This window comes from Oncorhynchus kisutch, linkage group LG3, assembly GCF_002021735.2.
Source record: "Oncorhynchus kisutch isolate 150728-3 linkage group LG3, Okis_V2, whole genome shotgun sequence".
NCBI lineage: Eukaryota > Metazoa > Chordata > Actinopteri > Salmoniformes > Salmonidae > Oncorhynchus > Oncorhynchus kisutch.
Genome location: NC_034176.2, coordinates 36,747,580 through 36,773,457, shown reverse-complemented (window position 1 = coordinate 36,773,457; position 25,878 = coordinate 36,747,580). Strand labels below are relative to the sequence as shown.

The 25,878-nt window shown below is 42.1% G+C and overlaps 1 protein-coding gene across 1 annotated transcript in view; it reads left to right on the top strand.

Annotated features, from left to right (window-relative positions):
* Window positions 1-25,878, top strand: part of LOC109881999 (hexokinase-2) — a 76,723-nt gene that overhangs the window by 34,183 nt on the left and 16,662 nt on the right. Inside the window, exons 3-9 of the mRNA XM_020474103.2 lie at window positions 4,801-4,949; window positions 6,212-6,331; window positions 6,468-6,563; window positions 8,683-8,782; window positions 13,788-13,971; window positions 24,983-25,144; window positions 25,428-25,661. Of these exons, the coding sequence (XP_020329692.1) occupies window positions 4,801-4,949; window positions 6,212-6,331; window positions 6,468-6,563; window positions 8,683-8,782; window positions 13,788-13,971; window positions 24,983-25,144; window positions 25,428-25,661 (1,045 nt within the window). The remainder of the gene's footprint in view (window positions 1-4,800; window positions 4,950-6,211; window positions 6,332-6,467; window positions 6,564-8,682; window positions 8,783-13,787; window positions 13,972-24,982; window positions 25,145-25,427; window positions 25,662-25,878) is intronic.

The window sequence follows — 25,878 nt, the reverse complement described above, 5'->3', positions numbered from 1 at the left end:
AGGGTTTGTGCCCATAGGCAACATTGTTGCCGGTGTTGTCTGGTGAGGACCTGCCTTACAACAGACCTACAAGCCCTCAGTCCAGCCTCTCAGCCTGTTGCGGACAGTCAGAGCACTGATGGAGGGATCGTGCGTTCCTGGTGTAACTTGGGCAGTTGTTGTTGCCATCCTGTACAGGTGTTGTTTACACGTGGTCGGCCACTGCGAGGACGATCAGCTGTCCGTCCTGTCTCCCTGTAGCGCTGTCTTAGGCGTCTCACAGTACGGACATTACAATGTATTGCCCTGGCCACATCTGCAGTCCTCATGCCTCCTTGCAGCATGCCTAAGCACGTTCACGCAGATGAGCAGGGACCCTGGGCATCTTTCTTTTGGTGTTTTTCAGAGTCCGTAGAAAGGCCTCTTTAGTGTCCTAAATTTTCAAACTGTGACCTTAATTGCCTACCGTAAGTAGTAGAGGTCGACCGATTAATCGGAATGGCCAATTTATATTGCAATTCACGAGGAGCCTGCGAGGCTTGCTTGACCACCTGTTACGCGAGTGCAGACAGCAAGGAGCCATGGTAAGTTGCTAGCTAGCATTAAACGTATCTTATAAAAAACAATCAATCTTAACTAGTGGTTATGTTTTCTATACATGGTTGACGATATTACCAGTTTAACTAGCTTGTCCTGCGTTGCATATAATCAATGCGGTGCCTGAAATTGTCAATTTTCTTGCATTCAGTTTATGCAGAGTCAGGGTACATGCAGCAGTTTGGGTTGCCTGGCTTGTTGCGAACTGTGTTAAAATCAGTGTTCATTCAGTATTGTTGTAATTGTCATTAGATGTCTAGATATATCTAAATCGGCTGATTAATCAGTACCGGCTTTTCTTGGTCCTCCAATAATTGGTATCGGCGTTGAAAAATCATAATCCGTCAACCTCTAGTCTGTAAGCTGTTAGTGTCTTAATGACCGTTACACAGGTGCATGTTCATGAATGGTTCATTGAACACGCATGGGAAACAGTGTTTTAAACCCTTTACAATGAAGGTCTGTGAAGCTATTTGGATTTTTACGAATGATCTTTGAAAGACAGGATCCTGAAAAGGGACGTTTGTTTTTTTGCTGAGTTTATCTCACTCACTACTGGTCAAGATTTTTTAGAACACATACTCATTCAAAGGCTTTTTTTTTTTTTTTTTACTATTTTCTACATTGTAGAATAATAGTGAAGACATCAAAGCAATGAAATAGCACATGGAATCATGTAGTTGCCAAAGTGTTAAACAAATCTAAATATATGTTTGAGATTCTTAATGCTGGCGAGTTACTGCTGCTCTGATATCCAAAATGTATTTCTGGCTGTATGTAATAACGCAAACGTTCTGTGCTAATAATGTAAGAAATGACACACAAAAGCAAACTACTGTATAGTTGCTTAGGAGCTAGAAGCAGAGCTGCCATTTCTGTCTGCGCCCTCTTACTTCATTATTCAATCATTTCGCTGTGAATTTCGGATGTAATCAAGGCATTTTAATGTACCAGAGGCTGGCTACTCTATGCAATTGTGGAAAACACTGATATTTAGCATAACACTCTGTTCCACAGCCAGTCTGGGGAGCAGAGGTTATAGCATGACAACCAGGTAACTAGAACAGCATGTACAGGCCCATACTGTTCCTAAACTCTCATCCAGTCTGAGGAGCATACACCACTTACAACAGCCAGTTATTACCCAGAGGTTATAACATGACACAGCCAGTTATTACTGAAACCCTCACCTCCAGGGTGTTTGTGTCGAGCTGACACGCTTACTGCACCGCATCATGAGACGTCCCCTCTGTGGGTTCCTGCAGTGTTGGGCATTATGCCTTCACCGCCTAGAAAACGCCAGCAGAGCGAGCCTGGGAGACAGTCAGGGAGGGGGTCTGGGGTTAGATATGACCACACCAAATGGGTGTAGTAGTATGTACATATTGAACCTAAGGAGTAGCTAATGGTGTATTCTGTTTGCAACGTCACTGGTCTGCTTTGCCATTTGATTCATTGCTCCTTTTTGGTCAGATTGTTGTAGAAGAGAAAGTGATCTCAATGACTTATCCATTTTAAATAAAGGCAAAAGAAAATGATCACCTTCCGTGAAACGTGAAGTAACTGTCACCCTATCTGTAATTTTCCTCTTTGAAACACTTGACTAACATAAGTAGAATTAATTTATTCTGGGACCTCCTATATCTGTGCCTAAATCATATAGTTGCATATAGAATTCCTATTACTTGAATAGGATCTCTCTGGGCCTAGTCGTAAAGATTTGTCATTTCACTTTTTAATAACCTCTTAGAACCACCCATCCCGGATCCGGTATATTTGTCATCAGCAACGCTGAATAGCAACAGCGCAACAGTTAAATAATATTACTAGAAAATATATTCATGAAATCACAAGTGAAATATAGCGAAACACAGCTTAGCCTTTTGTTAATCACCTTGTCGTCTCAGATTTTGAAATGATGCTTTACAGCGAAAGCAATACAAGCGTTTGTAAGTTTATCGATAGCAAAACAATAAGTACACCTAGCATCAGGTAACTTGGTCACAAAAATCAGAAATGCAATCAAATGAATCATTTACATTTGATCTTCGGATGTTTTCACTCACGAGACTCCCAGTTAGACAACAAATGTTCCTTTTGTTCCATAAAGATATTTTTTATATCCAAATACCTCCGTTAGTTTGGTGCGTTATGCCCAGGAATCCACCGGAAAGAGCGGTCACGACAACGCAGACAAAAATTCCAAATTATATCCATAATGTACACAAACATGTTAAAGTTTTTTTATAATCAGTCCTCAAGGTGTTTTTCAAATATCTATTTGATAATATATCAACCGGGACAGTTTGCTTTTCCCTAGGACCGGGATTAACAATGGCCGCCTCTCTCTTTTGCACACAAATCACTGAGAGCCCCCACCTGTCCACTTACGCAATGTGGTTGTTCTTCGCTCATTCTTCAAAATAAAAGCCTGAAACTATGTCTAAAGGCTGATGACACCTTAGGGAAGTCATAGAAAAAGGAATCTGGTTGATATCCCTTTCAATGGGCAATAGGGATGCATAGGAACACAGGGGTTTCAAAATATCAGTTCTGTTATACTCAGACAGTATTTTTACAGTTTTGGAAACTTTAGAGTGTTTTCTATCCTAAGCTGTCAATGATATGCATATTCTAGCATCTGGTCCTGAGAAATAGGCCGTTTACTTTGGGAATGTTATTTTTCCAAACATAAAAAGAGTGCATCCTAGCTTCAAGAGGTTGTTAATGCCTCTGACATGTGATAATGATACACAATGGTGTAGTAGCCTACAGTTTTCTTGAAGTTTTGTTTTAATTATTGTGACGGGCTCATGTTTTACTGGTACGGTGTACTCCACTATTTATTTTGCCGTACCGGACCGCTTTACTTTCACCCCTGGAGAGAGGGATTAGTTTACCTGACTGTGTTGTGATGCAGCTGGTCCCAGATGAGGCCAGCTTAGGCTTCAGCTCCACCAGACACGGAGCCATAGTGCCAGACACATCCAACTGTGCCCCAAACACATGCTTGCTACCTTGGGGGAGAGGGAAGAGCCAGAGACTAGGGTTACTTAAACCTTCAATGGTGTAATCAAAGATATTTGGCTGTTTTGGTACCATAGAATTAGAATGAATAGAACAGACATTACATTTCAAAGCCGATGTCTGGTGAGGGCTCTTGGGACTCGTATTTTGCTAGTATTGTTGAGAGGGAGGGAGAGAAACACCAGCAGCCATTGCAGCCTTGTTTGTTTGTTTGTACCACTGCAGGAGTCTCTGAGTCGGGTACTGTTATAACACCTACTGTACCTAGAACTGAGGGGGTCACTTTTTTTTTACAGGTGTTAAGTGTTTTTTGCTAAACCACCTGTGCAACTACTTGTTGAACACAGATTGTTTTCATAAACCTTTCTGTAGACATTCCTTATCATTTCACTGTATTCCCTTCCCTGCTGTTTGTAAACCTATCTGAGGATGGCATACTTTTAGACAGGGGACATGCAGGGGAACTTTGATCGGGCTCCAGACAGTGTCATCTCAAGCAGCCTGCCTCTCTGGCTTGTCAGGCTGGTGGGCAACCAGGGGCTGGAGCGGAGGCAAGAGAGCAGGGTTCGCCTCATCTTCACCCCACCTACTTTGTTCTAAGTATTGAAAATTATACAAAACTGTAAATGCTAGATAACCTTGGCACTGGTTGGTTTCAAATACTACTAGTGTTAAAACTACTCTTCACAAATAGTCATTAAATGCAGTCATTAAGAACAACCTCCTATATCCATCTTGCTAGCTACTAGTTCCTCTTTTGTTGTTAAGGGGATGTTTATGGTAGGGCAATAAGCAGAAAAAGCAGCGACGTCAGAAAGCCGGTATTTCTAAAATTGTGTAAGTCTGGCTCGAGAGACTTGGCTTCAATCACATTCTTGTTGCTTGCGGTCATATCTATGTAGCTTTGATAGGCTGTGTTAGAAACACACACGCTTTTTATAAAAGAGCCCTATTTCATTAAAAATACCATTAGGGCTATTTGTGGTACAGGCTATTTGGAGAACTTGTAGTATATTTAACTAGACAAACACCACATTCCCACTTAAATCTTTGATAGCATATATTTGTATTCTTTACCATCTCTATTGCAATTAACACTGTAGTGTGTGAGTGCATTTTTTTTGTATTGCTTTTACAGCAAGTTGTGAAAAAGACATGTTTTAGGGGCCAACCTTCAGTGTTTTTTTTATCCACCAGAAAAGGGAGACTTCCTGGCTCTAGATCTGGGTGGGACCAACTTCCGGGTCCTGCTGGTGAAAGTGTCTGACAATGGGAAGCAGAAGGTGGAGATGGAGAACCAGATCTATGCTATTCCTGAGGAGCTGATGAGGGGCAGTGGCTCAGAGGTGAGTGGGGGGGAGTGGAGTGGACCATGTCCCTGACCCCAAAAAATAGATTGGCCAACATTGTTAATGGATTCTTTCCATTCCATGTTTTAAATAAAATCAACTACAGTACCAGTCAAAAGCTTGGACACCTCTCCTCATTCATTTTTATACAAACGATAGCCCTATTTGGTAAAAGACTAAGTCTATATTATGGCAAGAACAGTTCAAAGAAGCGAAAAGAAATGCAAGTCTATCATTACTTTAAGACATGACCCAATTGAGATGGTTTGGGATGAGTTGGACCGCAGAGTGAAGGAAAAGCAACAATAAGCGCTCAGTATATGTGCAAACTCCTTCAAGACTGTTGGAAAATAATTCCAGGTGAAGCTGGTTGAGAATGCGAGGGTCCTCATTCAACATTGACTGGAGTGTTTCAAACAAAAGACAATAAATTGACAAAACTGATAAATGGAATGAAATAAACTTGTTTACCAGACATCTTCTCTACCAGAAAATACATGATCTAAGACAATTGATAGTTGGTATTCAGCATTCATTAAAGTAGGCCTTAATTTACCTTTGAAGAACTACTAAAATAGTGATTTTTGTCAGAGCATAGACAGCAGCTCTATAGAGATGAGTTGACTTGGAATTAAATGTCATCAAATAAAACAAATGTAATAAACACAACGGAATATGTTATTCAAAGAATGTGAATAATAGTTGTGATAAGCAGTAATGGGCAGTCACTACCATCATGGGACTTTTTAATACTTGTTTAATTCTGTGTTACCCACATAATGCATAGTGCATTTCATGTTTTACACACAAAAAAAGCATCAATATCATGATAATTTTTTAATAATCGAACCAAAACTGAACCGACCTCAAAAAGCACTAATCGCTCACCACTACTAGGGATGTATGCATGCAGGGTTGTGTTCAGTAGGCACAGAATTGAGAGAACTGAAAATAAAACAAATGTTTTGATATTCAACATGCACGACCTCCTCCGTTTCAAACCGTTTTCTCCTGTTTCGTGCCTGTTTCGATGCTCTTAAGGTTGTCAGATTTATCTCAGGGGTGTTCAATAAGGGTTGTGGTTGGTAAGGGCTATAAAGTAATATTTGTAATATTTTACCATAACATTATCATTTTGCTATTATACAAAATAAATGGGGTTGGAAAAATAACTAATCAATGAGCTGAAGGGTTTTCTAGCACATTGACCAGTTTGCTGCTTTATGTTAAAACAGAACACCCCTCTGTTTCTCCCTAAGCTCTTCGACCACATTGCTGAGTGTCTAGCTAACTTCCTGGAAAGGCTGGGAATAAAGAATCAGAAGCTTCCTCTGGGCTTTACCTTCTCCTTCCCCTGCCAGCAAACCAAACTGGATGAGGTGAGTAATAAGAAGGGTGACCATTTTTGAAGACCGCATTGGAAAGTTAAAGGGAAAAAAAGTCACTGATTTTTCAGAATGCTCCAGAAGTTTTCATTGCCTGTGTGTGTGGCCGTTTGTGTGCGTCTACATGCAGAGTATTCTGGTGTCATGGACCAAGGGCTTCAAGTCACACGGGGTGGAAGGGAGAGACGTGGTCAGCCTTCTGAGGAAAGCCATCAAAAAGAGAGGGGTGAGTCAGTAGAAAGTTCATAGGCCAAGGTTATGCACTGAGTAGCCATTGCAGTAGCAGATCAAATCATTTCTGGACTTCTAGGAGCTTTCTAGATATTGTGTGCTACACAAATCATTTGACCCACTAAGGTTAAGCGGAAAGTGTTGCATGAAATCGTCAGACCAGCACTATTATGGATGCCATTGTACTCAACCCACTTGGGGGTTTAGAAGTTATTAATTGGTGCCTAAAACCGGTCCCAATAAGAGATGCACCCACACAAATTATCTTTTATAACACAATAGGCAAATAACCCAAGGTTCTTCTGTGTGATTTAAAAACAATTATATATTTATATTTAATAACAACAGGCAGGGGAACCACATTACACACAGAATGTGTTTGTCTGTTCCCATGCTTGCTATTTTCACAAAGAAAATCCATAAATGTTTTTACCCATTTTTGTATGCGACCATTAAGTTTAACTCTTCATATTGAGCTTTACAGTAGTTCTCCTGAGGGTGTATTCAAAACAAGTAGTTGTAGCCCACTTTTTAGCTTTATTGATGTAATCTGTTTTGTGTGCCTCACAATAAACCACAGTGGGAGCATACAATACAGGAGTTACACAACACATTCCTTTACAATGTTTTCTTTGGATGTGTATATCTTTTCTTTTTTTCCTTGTGTACAAGTCTGAATGTGTGACAAAAGCTGTGTGTGACAAAAGCTGTTGTTCAGAGCCAGTCTGCTTAGTCATACATGAAGGGGCATTAAATGGGCTGGTCTCAAGTGTCCTTGGTAAACACTCAATACTGTAAGAAAATTGTGTGTGTGTGTGTGTGGGGGGGGGGGGGGGGGGGGGGGGGGGGGTGTAGTGTACATTTACAGTAACATTTTGGAAATGTACATTTTCATGAAAAATGATGGGAATGCACCAGGAGTGTATAGAGAGCTGTTTGAGTTCCTAGAGATGCAGAGTGTGCTATTTGTCAGCCAAGCTATTCAGTATACACTTCTGTTTATTTGTTGTTTGTCTGATGATGAACCAGTCACTTGCTGAATGCAGGGCATGCACCATCCACATTTTTTATTTGACCTTTATTTAACTAGGCAAGTCAGTTAAGAACAAATTCTTATTTTCAATGATGGCCTAGGAACAGTGGGTACCTTGTCAGCTCGGGGGTTTGAACTTGCAACCTTCCGGTTACTAGTCCAACGCTCTAACCACTAGGCTACCCTGCCGCCCCTTGCTTAGTCTACACTATGCTTGGCGGGGAAAATAGGATTGGAGTGTTCTTGTGCTTTGCTCTTGTCCTGACTGCTGCCCTGATCTATAATGGAATTACTGTGTTTTCGTCCTTCCAAGGAAAGCACCAAATTATATTTGAATAGGTCATCATTATATTGTGTACTGTCAGCCATGGATTTCGAAACTAACACAAGTTGATTTCTTAAGCGATATTTGCTGAAACACAGCTGCTTTCCCAGCATGTAGCAGAAGGACCAGCTCTGTCAGAGACCTCTGGGCTGAACTAGCTAGCTGCTCACTCTCAAATGCAACCCAGAGGTTCACATTGTGTTGCTTTGACAACATGTTGTGCCACCGTTTTTATTTAGATTTCAGTGTCAATTCAGGGCAGAGGCTAGTTTCCCCTGCTCTGCAAGGGCTATGGTGTTGTTGGGATTAGAGAGTTGCTGGACAGGGTCCGGACCTATTCTGTTGCACTTGTAACTTTTCTTCATTAATGTATGAAGTGAAACTCTTGAGAGATGCTTTTTTGTTAACTAAATCAAGTGTTAAATGAGGTGAAAAGGAGACTAGGAAGCCCCCCCCCAAAATATAAAACAGATTATATTGGCTGCTTATAACATTGGAGTAGGACTGCAGATTTTTTTTTTTAGGATCAGTTTAGCCTTTTAGGTCATAATGAATAAGATTACATGGACAGAAGGGGCCTGATCCTAGAGCAGCACTACTACTCTGAGACTCTTTCTGAATACGGGCCCTGATCACACCCTGCATCTTGACCTGTTTCTCATAGGAGTTGCATCATGCGTAATGGTTTCAGTCACGGCATGCTGGCCAAGGGAGTCACTTGTTAATTACGGCATATATCTATCTATCTTTCCTAAGGACTTTGACATTGACATTGTGGCTGTAATCAACGACACTGTGGGCACAATGATGACCTGTGGATACGACGACCATCACTGTGAAATAGGCCTCATTGTCGGTGAGTCCATCTCCATCCTAACCTATATGGGGATTAGTTGGCGTTTCTGTGATTTGTGTAATCCAACACAATGCTCTCGATCTAAGTGTTTTGAGCGAGGTACTGAGCACTCCATCATGAATGCAATCCATACACAATCAATAGGACTGACTTCCAATGTTCTGGCTCCCTATTTCCTCACCATAGAATTACATACAGAACACATAATTATTATAGGAACTCTTGGTGCTCACTTTCACAATGTTTTGATGTTTATGAAAATGTATTTGCTGAGAGGCCTCCATTGTGTGAATACAGTCCATACATGCACTCTCCTCCATATGTATTTGGATAGTGAAGCACTTTGGAGGGGGGGCTCTATATTTCAGAATTTTGGATTTCAGATCAAATAATTAATGAGGCAACAGTACATAATGTGGATTGATTATCTTGGCAAAGGAGAAATGCTCACTAACAGGGATGTAAACCCTTTTATTTGAGGGTATTTTCATACATATGTTTTACTGTTTAGAAATGAAAGTCCTCTGTAGCTGTTTGTAGCACATGACTCATGCAATGCCAGGATAGTGGTTTTGATTCCTGGGCCCCCTCCCCCCAAATACGTAAAGAATGTATGCACGCATGACTAAGTCGCTTCTGCGAAATGGCTATTATATTATTTATATCAGTCGCCTCCATGTGAAGTATTTGGACAAATTCACTTTTACAGTATTAATGCACGAAATGACTACATAAGAGGTCGACCGATTATGATTTTTCAACGCCGATACCGATTATTGGAGGACCAAAAAAGCAGATCCTAACCCTGACCCTGATACCTAACCCTAACCCATACCAATTTAAATAAAACATTTTATTTATTTTTTACATTTATTTAAATGTATTTGTAATAATGACAATTACAACAATACTGAATGAACACTTATTTTAACTTAATATAATACATCAAAATCAATTTAGCCTCAAATAAATAATGAAACGTGTTCAATTTGGTTTAAATAATGCAAAAACAAAGTGTTGGAGAAGAAAGTAAAAGTGCATTATGTGCCATGTAAGAAAGCTAACGTTTAAGTTCCTTGCTCAGAACATGAGAACATATGAAAGCTGGTGGTTCCTTTTAAAATGAGTCTTCAATATTCCTAGGTAAGAAGTTTTAGGTTGTAGTTATTATAGTAATTATAGGACTATTTCTCTCTATACCATTTGTATTTCATATACCTTTGACGATTGGATGTTCTTATAGGCACTTTAGTATTGCCAGTGTAACACTATAGCTTCCATCCCTCTCCTCGCCCCTACCTGGGCTCGAACCAGGAACACAACGACAACAGCCATCATCAATGCAGCGTTACACATGCAGAGCAAGGGGAACAACTACTCCAAGTCTCAGAGCGAGTGACGTTTGAAACGCTATTAGCGTGCACCCCGCTAACTAGCTAGCTATTTCACATCGGTTACACCAGCCTAATCTCGGGAGTTGATAGGCTTGAAGTCATAAACAGCGCAAAGCTTGAAGCATTGCGAAGAGCTGCTGGCAAAACGCACGAAAGTTCTGTTTGAATGAATTCTTACGAGCCTGCTGGCGCCTACCACCTCTAAGTCAGACTGCTCTATCAAAAATCAACACACAGAAATACGAGCCTTTGGTCATTAATATGGTCGAATCCGTAAACGATCATCTCGAAAACAAAACGTTTATTCTTTCAGTGAAATTCAGTATTTTATCTAACGGGTGGCATCCATACGTCTAAATATTCCTGTTACATTGCACAACCTTCAATGTTATGTCATAATTACTTAAAATGTTGGCAAATTAGTTCGCAATGAGCCAGCCGGCCCAAACTGTTGCATATACCCCGACTCTGCGTGCAATGAACGCAAGAGAAGTGACACAATTTCACCTGGTTAATATTGCCTGCTAACCTGGATTTCTTTTAGCTAAATATGCAGGTTTAAAAATATATACTTCTGTGTATTGATTTTAAGAAAGGCATTGATGTTTATGGTTAGGTACACGTTGGCGCAACGACAGTCCTTTTTCGCGAATGTGCACCGCATCGATTATATGCAACACAGGACATCATCAACCATGTATAGTTAAAACTAGTGATTATGATTGATTGTTTTTATAAGATAAGTTTAATGCTAGCTAGCAACTTACCTTGGCTTCTTACTGCATTCGTGTAACAGGCAGGCTCCTTGTGAGGCTGGTGGTTAGAGCGTTGGACTAGATTGAATCCCTCAGCTGACAAGGTAAAACTCTGTCGTTCTGCCCCTGAACAAGGCAGTTAACCCATCGTTCCTAGGCCGTCATTGAAAATAAGAATGTGTTATTAACTTCTTATGGTGTAGGGGATGCTTGCGTCCCATTTTGAAAAAAAAACGGAAAATGAAGCGCGGCAAATTCAAATAATGATATAAAATCAAACATTCATTAAATCACACATGTAAGATACTCAATTAAAGCTACACTCGTTGTGAATCCAGCCAACATGTCAGATTTTAAAAAGCTTTTCGGCGAAAGCATAAGAAGCTATTATCTGATGATAGCACAACAGTAAACAAAGAGGGTAGCATATTTCAACGCTGCAGGGGCTACACAAAACGCAGAAATAAAATATAAAACATGCCTTACGTTTGACAAGCTTCTTTTGTTGGCACTCCAATATGTCCCATAAACATCACAATTGGTCCTTTTGTTCAATTAATTCCGTCCATATATATCCAAAATGTCATTTTATTTGGCGCGTTTGATCCAGAAGAAAACAGCTTCCAAAATGTGCAACGTCACTACAAAATATTTCAAAGGTTGCCTATAAACTTTGCCAAAATATTTCAAACTACTTTTGTAATACAACTTGAGGTATTTTTAAACGTTAATAATCGATCAAATTGAAGACTGGTCTGTGTTCAATACAGGAAGACAACAAACCAAGCTACTTTTCAAGTCTTGCGCAACTCTGTGTTACGCAGTTCCTAGTTCCTTCATTGCACAAATGAATAACCTCAACCAAATTCCAGAGACTGGTGACATCCAGTGTAAGCAGTAGGAACTGAAAACAAGTTCCTAAGAAATATAGTTTGCCAATGAGAACTCAGTGAACAGACAGAGACCTCAAACAAAAAAAGAATTCTGAACGGTCAGTCCTCTGGGTTTTGCCTGCTACATAAGTTCTGTTATACTCACAGACATGATTCAAACAGTTTTAGAAACGTCAAGAGTGTTTTCTATCCAAATCTACTAATAATATGCATATCTTATATTCTTGGCATGAGTAGCAGGAAGTTGAAATTGGGCACGCTATTTATCCAAAAGTGAAAATGCTGCCCCCTATACCTTAAGTTAACTGACTTGCCTAGTTAAATAAAGGTGTTTAAAAATGAAAAATAAAATTTAAATCTACAAAATCGGCATCCAAAAATACAGATTTCGATTGTTATGAATCGGCCCTAATTAATCGGTCGACCTCTACTACATAAAGCTTTTGACTCTTCAAACTCGTTGGAAGCATTTGCAGTTTGTTTTTGTTGTGTTTTGGGGTTTTACCAATAGTAACTGAATGGCGACTGGAGTAATTGTCTGACTTTCTAAATGAGTAGATACGATGTTTCTGAACACGTCTAAATTAATCCTGATACTGCCATGATTAGGAAAATCATGAATAATGATGAGTAAGGAGGGCGAGAGGCTACAATAAAACATGCTAACCTCTTACCATTACACATAACAGGGGAGGTTAGCATTTTGGGGGGGGTATGATCATGATAGCATCCATATGAATGTAGAAGTGTTCAGAAACATATTCTATTCTTACAATAAAAGTGACTCCAAAATGACACAATTCATTATTGACTTTCCTATTGGACAAAACATCTGAAACACAACCAAAACAAACAGCAAAAGCATCCAATGAGTTTGTAGTCTCATAAGCTTGATGTTGTCATTGCATGCTAGGAATATGGGACCAAATATTAAACTTTTGACTACATTAATACACTAAAGTGACTTCTTCACATGGGGGATTCGATAAAGTGCTTTCATGTCTAAACAGTAAAGCAGTAAACAGTGAACTTGTCACTGTATCTCTGTGCATTATAATTGTCATCGATAAAATGCAATTTTGTTCATTGTCCATAGCTTAACCCTGCCCATACCATGACCCCACCACCAACACAACGATGACATCCGCAAACCGCTCGCCCACCACATACACGTGGTCTGTGGTTGAGGCCGGTTGTATATACTGCCAAATTCTCTAAAATGTTTTACACAGCTTCTGGTAGAGAAATTAACATTATCTCTGGTAACCGCTCTGATGGAAATTCCTGCAGTCAGCATGCCAATTGCACGCGCCCTCAAAACATCTGTGGCATTGTGTTGCGTGGCAAAAATACACATTTTAGAGTGGCCTTTCATTGTCCCAAGCACAAGGTGCAGCTTTAATGATTATGCTGTTTAGATCATGCTGTTTAATCAGCTTCTTCATATGCCTCACCTGTCAGGTGGATGGATTATCTTGGCAAAGGAGAAATGCTCACTGACAAGGATGTAACCAAATTTGTCCACAGAATTTGAGAGAAGTTTTTTGTGTGTATAGAACATTTCTGGGATCTTTTATTTAATCTCATGAAACCAACATGCATTTATATTGTTGTATATGTATGAAAATACCCTCACATAAAAACTGACATTCGGTACTTTCGCCTCATATGAAACAAAATGTCCACTGTTCAAAAACATATGGAGGGGAGTATAATCAGTATGTAAATAATACACCTACTGTGGGTTTATTGCGACATATTCAATTGTGCTTTTGGTGTAAAAGGCTTAGCATTGAAACCTCTGTACAAGTCTAAACCTGAATTAGATTTTGAAGCGTGATTGTTGATGAGTCAATATCCACATATCTGCTCCAGAGGTTGATTTTCTTTGTCATCAGATTAGTCAGTCCTTATGTCCCTGTTGCCAACAGTATGACCTTTTTGTCTGTCGCTGCCCCCCTAGGTACCGGCACTAACGCCTGCTACATGGAGGAGATGCGTCACCTGGAGCTGGTGGAGGGGGACGAGGGGAGGATGTGTGTCAACATGGAGTGGGGGGCATTCGGTGACGACGGCGCTCTGGATGACCTCCGTACAGACTTCGACCGGGAGATCGACGCCGGCTCCCTCAACCCCGGCAAACAGCTGTGAGTGAGAGGGCAGACGCATGGCCCGCTCACTACTTCTACTATACTGTCTATTACGCTAGTCTTCTTTGTCTATTGCCCAAGGCCACCTGGAAAAGATATCAACCTCCAGATGCCATGTAGATCTGGCTTGTTGTGGAAACTGTAATTTTCACCTTGTTAATTAACCTGTCTAGGAACTGTGTTCCTTTCCGCTAGTGGAACCCCTCGCCAACAGTCAATGAAATTGCAGGGCGCCAAATTCAATCATCAGAAATATCATAATTCAAATTTCTCAAACATACAAGTATTAGACACCATTTTAAAGAGAACATTCTCGTTAATCCAACCACAGTGTCCGATTTCAAAAAATCTTTTCGGCAAAAGCAGAACATATCATGTTAGGTCAGCAACTAGTCACAGAGAGCATACAGCGATTTTTCCAACCAAAGAGAGGAGTCGCAAAAAGCAGAAATAGAGATAAAAATGTATCACTAACCTTTGATATTCTTCATCAGATGACACTCCTGGGACAACATGTTACGCAATACATGTATGTTGTGTTCGCTCAAGTTCATATTTATATCCAAAAACCTCTGTTTACCTCTGACTCATTCCCCCCTCCTTTACAATAGAAGCATCAAACAAGGTTCTAAAGACTGTTGACATCTAGTGGAAGCCTTAGGAAGTGCAACATGACCAATATCCCACTATCTTCAATAGGGAATGAGCTGAAAAACGACCAACCTCAAATCCAACCAGGAAGTGGGCAATCTTTCTCTCATGGTTTTCGCCTGCCATATGAGTTATGTTATACTCAGACATCATTTAAACAGTTTTAGAAACTTCAGTGTTTTCTATCAAAATCTACTAATAATATGCATATATTAGCAACTGGGACTGAGTAGCAGGCAGTTTACTCTGGGAACGCTTTTCATCCAAACGTGAAAATGCTGCCCCCTAGCCCAAACAGGTTAACTCTTTGGACCCTGGTATCAAAAAGTTGACCGGAGGGCACTATTTAGAAATGATTTCAAAACCCACTCTCCCACTCTTTGCCCTGCATTCACCCCGGATGCACACCACACACCCTTTCCTGTGCCCTCTCATAATTTTGTCCTGCTTTCAAATTATGAGTTACAAATCGGTCCACACCCCCTGGTGCCACACTCTTGGCTCTTCGCTTCCTGCCACTGTATCCATCACAAAGCCAATGTGCAATTTGCATTTTGAATGCCTTCAGGGACAGGTGCCTGCGGTTTCTGGGAAGGGGTCTTTGCAGTGCCCCCACACAATGTAAGCATTAATAATAGCAATTTTGAGCATCCCTCCACACATACTTCCACCATTTTCCTGCCTGTCCATCCAACATTCTAGTAGCTCCTGAACTGGTTGATGTTGAATTTTTTTATTTCACCCTTTTATTTAACCAGGTAGGCCATTGGAGAACAAGTTCTTCTTTACAACTGCGACCTGGCCAAGTTGAAGCAAAGCAGTGCGACACAAACATCAATTACACATGGGATAAACAAATGTACAGTCAATAACACAATAGAAAAATATATATACAGTGTGTGCAAATGTAGTAAGATTAGGGAGGTAAAGGCAATAAATAGGCCATAGTGGTGAAATAATTACAATTGAGCTATTACACACTGGAGTGATAGATGTGCAGAAGATGAATGTGCAAGTAGAGATACTGGGGTGCAAAGGAGCAACAAAACAAATAACAATATGGTGATGAGGTATTTGGATGGCTGTTTACAGGTGCAATGATCGGTAAGCTGCTCTGACAGCTGATGCTAAAAGTTAGAGAGGAAGATATGACTCCAGCTTCAGTGATAAAAAAAAAAGTAATTGGTAGCAGAGAACTGGAAGGGAAGGTGGCCAATAGAGGAGTTGGCTTTGGGAATGACCAGTGAAATATACTTGCTGGAGTGTGTGCTACGGGTGGGTGCTGCTATGGTGACCAGTGAGCTACGGTGGGGCTTTACCTAGCAAAGACTTATAGATGACCTGGAACCAGTGGGTTTGGCAATTAATATGAAGCAAGGGCCAGCCAACAAGAGCATACAGGTCGCAGTGGTGGGTAGTATATGGCGCTTTGGTGACAAAATGGATGGCACTGTGATAGACTACATGCAATTTGCTGAGTAGAGTGTTGGAGGCTATTTTGTAAATGTCATCGCCGAAGTCCAGGATCGATAGGATAGTCAGTTTTACGAGGGTATGTTTGGCAGCATGAGTGAAGGAGGCTTTGTTGCGAAATAAGATAGATTTTATTTTGGATTGGAGATGTTTAATATGAGTCTGGAAGGAGAGTTTACAGTCTAACCAGACACCTAGGTATTTGTAGTTGTCCACATATTCTAAGTCAGAACCGTCCAGAGTAGCAGATGGGCGGGCAGGTGCGGGCAGCGATCAGTTGAAGAGCATGCATTTAGTTTTGCATGCATTGAAGAGCAGTTGGAGGCCACGGAAGGAGTGTTGTATGGCATTGAAGCTCGTCTGGAGGTTTGTTAACACAAACCTGTGGAGGTCGACCGATTAATCTGCATGGACAATTTTAATTGGGGCCGATTTCAAGTTTTCACACCAATCGGCATTTTTGGACGCCGATTATGGCCGATTTGCATTGCATTCCACGAGGAAACTGCGTGGCAGGCTGGCCACCTGCAGCAAGGAGCCACGGTAAGTTGCTAGCTAGCATTAAACGTATAGGAAAAAAAATCAATCATCACGTAATCATTCGTTAACTACACATGGTTGATGATATTACTAGTTTAATTAGCTTTTCCTGCGTTGCATATAATCAGTGCTGTGCCGGTTAATTTATCATCGAATCACAACCTACTTCGCCAAACGGGGGATTATTTAACAAAAGCGCAATCGTTGCACGAATGTACCCAACCATCAACATCAATGCCGTTCTTAAAATCAATACACAGAAGTATATTTTCTAACCTGCATATTTAGTTAAAAGAAATTCATGTTAGCAGTCAATATTAACTAGGGAAATTGTCACTTCTCTTGCATTCATTGCTCGCAGAGTCAGAGTATGTGCAACAGTTTGGGCCGCCTGGGTCTTTGCGATGTAATTTACCAGAATTTGACATAATTATGACATAACATTGAAGGTTGTGCAATGTAACAGCAAAATGTAGACTTGGTTGCCACCCCTTCGATAAAATACGGAACGGTTCCGTATTTCACTGAAAGAATAAACGTTTTGTTTTCGAGATGATAGTTTCCGGATTCGACCACATTAATGATCTAAGGCTCGTATTTCTGCGTTTATTATATTATAAATTAAGTCTATGATTTGATATTTCATAGAGCAGTCTGACTGAGCGGTGGTAGGCAGCAGCAGGCTCGTAAGCATTCAAACATTACTGCGTTTGCCAGCAGCTTTTATTTTATTTATTTATTTCACCATTTAACCAGGTAGGCAAGTTGAGAACAAGTTCTCATTTACAATTGCGACCTGGCCAAGATAAAGCAAAGCAGTTCGACACATACAACGACAGAGTTACACATGGAGTAAAACAAACATGCAGTCAATAATACAGGAGAAACAAGTCTATATGCGATGTGAGCAAATGAGGTGAGAAGGGAGGTAAAGGCAAAAAAAAGGCCATTGTGGCAAAGTAAATACAATATAGCAAGTAAAACACTGGAATGGTAGATTTGCAGTGGAAGAATGTGCAAAGTAGAAATGGGGTGCAAAGGAGCTAAATAAATACAGTAGGGAAAGAGGTAGTTGGTTGGGCTAGCTCTTAGCAATGCTTGATTTACAGAGTTGTTCACGCCTATCAACTCCTGAGATTAGGCTGGCAATACTATAGTGCCTATTAGAATATCCAATAGTCAAAGGTATATGAAATACAAATGGTTTAGAGCTTTGCTTTTTTTGTTTTTTTACGTGTTATTTCTTACACTGGTACCCCAGGTCATCTTAGGTTTCATTACATACAGCCGAGAAGAACTACTGAATATAAGATCAGCGTCAACTCACCATCAGTACGACCAAGAATATGTTTTTCGCGATGCGGATCCTGTGTTCTGCCTTTACAACCAGTGCAACGGAGTGGATTACATGCAGCGACCCAAAAAAACGACTCAGAAAAAAGAGGGAAACGAAGCGGTCTTCTGGTCAGACTCCGGAGACGGGCACACCGTGCACCACTCCCTAGCATTCTTCTTGCCAATGTCCAGTCTCTTGACAACAAGGTTGATGAAATCCGAGCAAGGGTAGCATTCCAGAGGGACATCAGAGACTGTAACGTTCTCTGCTTCACGGAAACATGGCTAACTGGAGAGACGCTATCCGAAGCGGTGCAGCCAGCGGGTTTCTCCACGCATCGCGCCGACAGAAACAAACATCTTTCTGGTAAGAAGAGGGGCGGGGGCGTATGCCTTATGACCAACGTGACATGGTGTGATGAAAGAAACATACAGGAACTCAAATCTTTCTGTTCACCTGATTTAGAATTCCTCACAATCAAATGTAGACCGCATTATCTACCAAGAGAATTCTCTTCGATTATAATCACAGCCGTATATACCCCCCCCCCCCCCCCCCCCCCAAGCAGACACATCGATGGCTCTGAACGAACTTTATTTAACTCTCTGCAAACTGGAAACGATTTATCCGGAGGCTGCATTCATTGTAGCTGGGGATTTTAACAAGGCTAATCTGAAAACAAGACTCCCTAAATTTTATCAGCATATCGATTGCGCAACCAGGGGTGGAAAGACCCTGGATCATTGTTACTCTAACTTCCGCGACGCATATAAGGCCCTGCCCCGTCCCCCTTTCGGAAAACCACGACTCCATTTTGTTGATCCCTGCCTACAGACAGAAACTAAAACAAGAAGCTCCCACGCTGAGGTCTGTCCAACGCTGGTCTGACCAAGCTGACTCCACACTCCAAGACTGCTTCCATCACGTGGACTGGGAGATGTTTCGTATTGCGTCAGACAACAACATTGACGAATACGCTGATTCGGTGTGCGAGTTCATTAGAACGTGCGTTGAAGATGTCGTTCCCATAGCAACGGTTAAAACATTCCCTAACCAGAAACCGTGGATTGATGGCAGCATTCGTGTGAAACTGAAGGCGCGAACCACTGCTTTTAATCAGGGCAAGGTGTCTGGTAACATGACTGAATACAAACAGTGCAGCTATTCCCTCCGCAAGGCTATCAAACAAGCTAAGCGCCAGTACAGAGACAAAGTAGAATCTCAATTCAACGGCTCAGACACAAGAGGCATGTGACAGGGTCTACAGTCAATCACGGACTACAGGAAGAAACCCAGCCCAGTCACGGACCAGGATGTCTTGCTCCCAGGCAGACTAAATAACTTTTTTGCCCGCTTTGAGGACAATACAGTGCCACTGACACGGCCTGCAAAGAAAACATGCGGTCTGTCCTTCACTGCAGCCGAAGTGAGTAAGACATTTAAACTTGTTAACCCTCGCAAGGCTGCAGGCCCAGACGGCATCCCCAGCCGCGCCCTCAGAGCATGCGCAGACCAGCTGGCCGGTGTGTTTACGGACATATTCAATCAATCCCTATACCAGTCTGCTGTTCCCACATGCTTCAAGAGGGCCACCATTGTTCCTGTTCCCAAGAAAGCTAAGGTAACTGAGCTAAACGACTACCGCCCCGTAGCACTCACATCCGTCATCATGAAGTGCTTTGAGAGACTAGTCAAGGACCATATCACCTCCACCCTACCTGACACCCTAGACCCACTCCAATTTGCTTACCGCCCAAATAGGTCCACAGACGATGCAATCTCAACCACACTGCACACTGCCCTAACCCATCTGGACAAGAGGAATACCTATGTGAGAATGCTGTTCATCGACTACAGCTCGGCATTCAACACCATAGTACCCTCCAAGCTCGTCATCAAGCTCGAGACCCTGGGTCTCGACCCGCCCTGTGCAACTGGGTACTGGACTTCCTGACGGGCCGCCCCCAGGTGGTGAGGGTAGGCAACAACATCTCCCCGCTGATCCTCAACACTGGGGCCCCACAAGGGTGCGTTCTGAGCCCTCTCCTGTACTCCCTGTTCACCCACGACTGCGTGGCCACGCACGCCTCCAACTCAATCATCAAGTTTGCGGACGACACAACAGTGGTAGGCTTGATTACCAACAACGACGAGACGGCCTACAGGGAGGAGGTGAGGGCCCTCGGAGTGTGGTGTCAGGAAAATAACCTCACACTCAACGTCAACAAAACTAAGGAGATGATTGTGGACTTCAGGAAACAGCAGAGGGAACACCCCCCCCCCCATCCACATCGATGGAACAGTAGTGGAGAGGGTAGCAAGTTTTAAGTTCCTCGGCATACACATCACAGACAAACTGAATTGGTCCACTCACACAGACAGCATCGTGAGGAAGGCGCAGCAGCGCCTCTTCAACCTCAGGAGGCTGAAGAAATTCGGCTTGTCACCAAAAGCACTCACAAACTTCTACAGATGCACAATCGAGAGCATCCTGGCGGGCTGTATCACCGCCTGGTATGGCAACTGCACCGCCCTCAACCGTAAGGCTCTCCAGAGGGTAGTGAGGTCTGCACAACGCATCACCGGGGGCAAACTACCTGCCCTCCAGGACACCTACACCACCCGATGCTACAGGAAGGCCATAAAGATCATCAAGGACATCAACCACCCGAGCCACTGCCTGTTCACCCCACTATCATCCAGAAGGCGAGGTCAGTACAGGTGCATCAAAGCTGGGACCGAGAGACTGAAAAACAGCTTCTATCTCAAGGCCATCAGACTGTTAAACAGCCACCACTAACATTGAGTGGCTACTGCCAACACACTGTCAATGACACCGACTCTACTCCAGCCACTTTAATAATGGGAATTGATGGGAAATGATGTAAATATATCACTAGCCACTTTAAACAATGCTACCTTATATAATGTTACTTACCCTACATTATTCATCTCATATGCATACGTAGATACTGTACTCTATATCATCGACTGCATCCTTATGTAATACATATATCACTAGCCACTTTAACTATGCCACTTGGTTTACATACTCATCTCATATGTATATACTGTACTCGATATCATCTACTGTATCTTGCCTATGCTGCTCTGTACCATCACTCATTCATATATCCTTATGTACATATTCTTTATCCCCTTACACTGTGTATAAGACAGTAGTTTTTGGAATTGTTAGTTAGATTACTTGTTCGTTATTACTGCATTGTTGGAACTAGAAGCACAAGCATTTCGCTACACTCGCATTAACATCTGCTAACCATGTGTATGTGACAAATAAAATTTGATTTGATTTGAAATAGTCGACGTGTCATAATTCCTATAATAACTACAACCTAAAACTTCTTAACTGGGAATATTGAACCACCAGCTTTCATGTGTTCTGAGCAAGGAACTTAGAACGTTGCTTTTTTACATGGCACATATTGCACTTTTATTTTTCTTCGCCAACACTGTGTTTTTGCACTATTTAAACCAAATTGAGCATGTTTCATTATTTATTTGAGACTAAATAGATTTTATTTATGTATTATATTAAGTTAAAGGGAAAGGGTTTATTGTTCATTCAGTATTGTTGTAATTGTCATTATTACAAATGTATATAAAAACCGCCCGATTTAATCGGTATCGGCTTTTTTTGGTCCTCAATAATCGGTATCGGCGTTGAAAAATCATAATTGGTCTCCCTCTAGCCAGAAGTATACAGAATGGTGTCGTCTGCGGAGAGGTGGATCAGAGAATCACCAGCAGCAAGAGCGACGTCATACAGAGATCATACAGAGAAAATAGTCAGCCCAAGAATTGAACCCTGTGGCACCCCCATAGAGACTGCCAGAGGTCCGGACAACATGCCCTCCGATTTGACACACTGCACTCTATCTGAGAAGTAGTTTGTGAACCAGGCGAGGCAGTTGTTTGAGAAACCAAGGCTGTTGAGTCTGCCGATAAGAATGCGGTGATTGACAGTCGAAAGCCTTGGCCAGATCGATAAAGATGGCTGCACAGTATTGTCTTTTATTGATGGCGGTTATATCGTTTAGGACCTTGAGCGTGGCTGAGGTGCACCCATGACCAGCTTGGAAACCAGATTGCATAGCGCAGAAGGTACGGTGGGATTTGAAATGGTCGGTGTTCTGTTTGTTAACTTGACTTTAGAAAGGTAGGATAGATATAGGTCTGTAACTGTTTTGGTCTAGAGTGTCTCCCCCTTTGAAGAAGGGGATGACCGCGGCAGCTTTCCAATCTTTAGGGATCTCAGACGATACGAAAGAGGTTGAACAGACTAGTAGGGGTTGCAACAATTGTGGCAGCTAATTTTAGAAAGAGAGGGTCCATATTGTCTAGCCCAGCTGATTTGAAGGCGTACAGATTTTGCAGCTCTTTTAGAACGTCAGCTATCTGGATTTGGGTGAAGGAGAAATGGGGGAGGCTTGGGCAAGTTGCTGTGGGGGGCGCAGGGCTGTTGACCAGGGTAGGGATAGCCAGCCGTAAAAAAAATGCTTATTGAAATTCTCGATTATCGTAGATTTATCAGTGATGACAGTGTTTCCTAGCCTCAGTGCAGTGGGCAGCTGGGAGGTGGTGTTCTTATACTACATGGAATTCCTTATAAACCCGGCCCATTTTAAAAATTGTAATCCAGGACCAGCTCTGGATCGCATGAGTACATTCTGACGTGTTTTGATACTGGTTTTAGGGTGTCATTCCCTGAGCTGTTAGGACATAGAAAGTACACATCTCGTTTGTCCCTACAGTAGCACGCTTTAAGATTATCTGCAGACCATTTTAGACTCTGACCTGTATGGAGCTTGCCTTCATTATGGCCTTGGGTCAATTCTTTCTATTGGGCCTTGCTGTGCCACAAAAGTATGTCGACATCAAGAAGATATCTCACCAGAGGTATGGTTGTCATCAGTTGTCATCAGCATAGACAGTGTTGTGACGAGAGAGCTCCTCATGCGCTCCATGACAACTCAATTGCTTGACCCCCCCCCCGACCTATACACTGAAAGCTAGGCGGTAGCCAGTCAAGGAGTCAGCGACACAATATGTTACCCCCCACTTACTGTTTTTTGGGGGGGCCTATGCTGCTTCCACAGTAGTCTACTGTCAAGTTGTATCATAGCTTCATCCACTGAGAGGGCTTGCCATGGGTGAAGTAGTTTGGGGAAATTCTCTTGCAGTATTTTGATAATAGTCCTGACTTTTACTCCCTATCCATCTTCACACTCCTCTTCCCCTCACCCTCCATTCTCCTCTTCCCCTCTCCCTCTATTCCCCTCTTCACACTCCTCTTCCCCTCTCCTTCCATTCCCCCCTTCACACTCCTCTTCCCCTCTCCCTCTATTCCCCTCTTCACACTCCTCTTCCCCTCTTTAACCTCACTCTATCCCTCCAATCATCTCCAACTCCTCCTCCCTGCCTGGTGCTGAGCCATGTCTCTCCCAATCACTTCCCTCACTCCTGTCATGAACCTAGAGTAATGGGTGGAGGGAGGAAGGAGAGGGGCAGCAACAAATAGGATACTATTGTGGTCGGGAATATCTTTTTCTGTCACTCTCACACTTCTCTTGCTCTCCCTTCCTCTCTTTTTTTCCTCAACTATACACATACTTTCTTCCTGATAATCAACTGTTAGGGGTTTCCATAATATTTTATGTGGTACAGTTACACGCCTCCCATTCCCATCTCACAGTAAACAGTATCATCATGATGTCATACAGTGCTTTCAGTCAATCAAAATGATTTCATGAAGACCTTAGTGTCCAGATTTCCCAGTTCATGGTGTGCATACAGTACCAGTCAAAAGTTTGGACACCTACTCATTCAAGGGATTGTCTTTATTTTGACTATTTTATACATTGTAGAATAATAGTTAAGACATCAACAATATGAAATAACACATTATGGAATCATGTAGTAACTAAAAAAAAGTGTTAAACAAATCAAAATATATTTGAGATTCTTCAAAGTAGCCATCCTTTGCCTTGATAACAGCTTTGCAATTCTCTCAACCAGCTTCAACTGGAATGCTTTTCCAACTGTCTTGAAGGAGTTCCCACATATGCTGAGCACTTGTTGGCTGCTTTTCCTTCACTCTGCAGTCCAACTCATCCCAAACCCTCTCAATTGGGTTGAGATTGGGTGATTGTGGAGGCCAGGTCATCTGATGCAGCACTCCATCACTCTCCTTCTTGGTCAAATAGCCCTTACACAGCCTGTAGTTGTGTTGGGTCATTGTCTTGTTGAAAAACAAATGATGGTCCCACTAAGCATACACACTTCGTATGGTCATGGATGATCAGCGGGGTTAGATTACAACCATAAAGGCTATATAGGGTACTCACACGTCAAGACCCATGGTCAGATTACTTTTCATAGATGGTAAGAAATCAAAGAATGTGGTAGAACTGTTTACAGATTAAATTAGTTGCAAAGCTGGGACAGTTTCCAAATGAATAGCATCTGTAGAAACAGTACAAAACAAGCAACTTGTTAGCTGGCTCTGCAAACAAATATCACTGCAAATCTATATCATATGAGCTCCACTGTGCGGCAGCTAAGGTGTCAAATTTTAGGATAACAGTGAATATCTGTACCTAGCAAACATGATAAACCATAACCTACGCCTAACAGATAAACAACATTACTCTGATCTCCATTTTGGCAGCTAGTTAGCTGGTTGTCTGCATGGCTAGCTAGTGAAAGTGACAGCTGAAGTTGACACACCAAGTCAGGCCAAATTTACTACCAAACAACTTTTCTGGCCAGACAGACTAGCAAGCTATAGCAAGCAGCTTGGGCTATTTTCCATATGAATTACATCGGTAGAAACCAGATTGAACAACCAACTAGTAAGCTGACTATATAAACACAAACTATTTCCATGAGACAGAGAGCAATCATTCGAGCTCCACCTCTGATGTGCTCGCCTGTACCAACCATGTAATCATGACAGGATTTGCGTGACTGTGTGTGCGTGTGTAGGTTTGAGAAGATGATCAGTGGGATGTACATGGGGGAGCTGGTGCGTCTGATCCTGGTAAAGATGGCCAAGGAGGACCTGGCGTTCAAGGGTCACACCACTCCTGACCTCCTCACCACAGGACACTTCCAGACCAGCTTTGTCTCCGCCATCGAAAACGACAAGTCAGTAGTACGAGTGTACAATATGTGTGAGACAGTGGGCCTATTTAATCAAGGTATAAAATAATAGATGGCATGGCTCTTTCATTGACTCTGTCTTGTATCTTGATATAACTTGGTTGATGATCATGAATTTGATGCTGCTGCTAATGATGATCATAAATATGATGCTGCTGATGAATATGATGATAATGAGTGTGATGATGATAATGATGAGCAAGTACCAAACCTAATGTTATACTTTTTAAGCCAGTATGTAACTGAGGTGGTGCTCTTTTTCTGACAGAGACCAGGAGGGTCTGGTGAGTGCGGAGAAGGTGCTGAGGGGGCTGGGCCTGGACCCCTCTGGGGAGGACTGCGTGGCCACTCAGAGGGTGTGTCAGGTGGTGTCGACACGAGCCGCCCACCTGTGTGCTGCCACGCTAGTCTCTGTTTTGAGACAGATCAGAGACAACAAGGCTGCGGAGAGGCTGAGGACAACCATAGGAGTGGACGGCTCTGTCTACAAGAACCACCCACAGTGAGTGGAGCAGTCTTTGTGTGTTTTAGCCCAAGTGTGTGTGTGTGTGAGCTTTGAGATGCTGTACTCTGGGGTTATCTCTAACAGAGTGGGGATCAATGACATTGTCATTGTGGCTCCCGCCAATTCAGAATAGAACAGATGAAGTGTTGTACTTGAAATGGCACTTAACGTATTTTACTAGATACTCAGGTAATCTACATCTTCTCTGTGACAC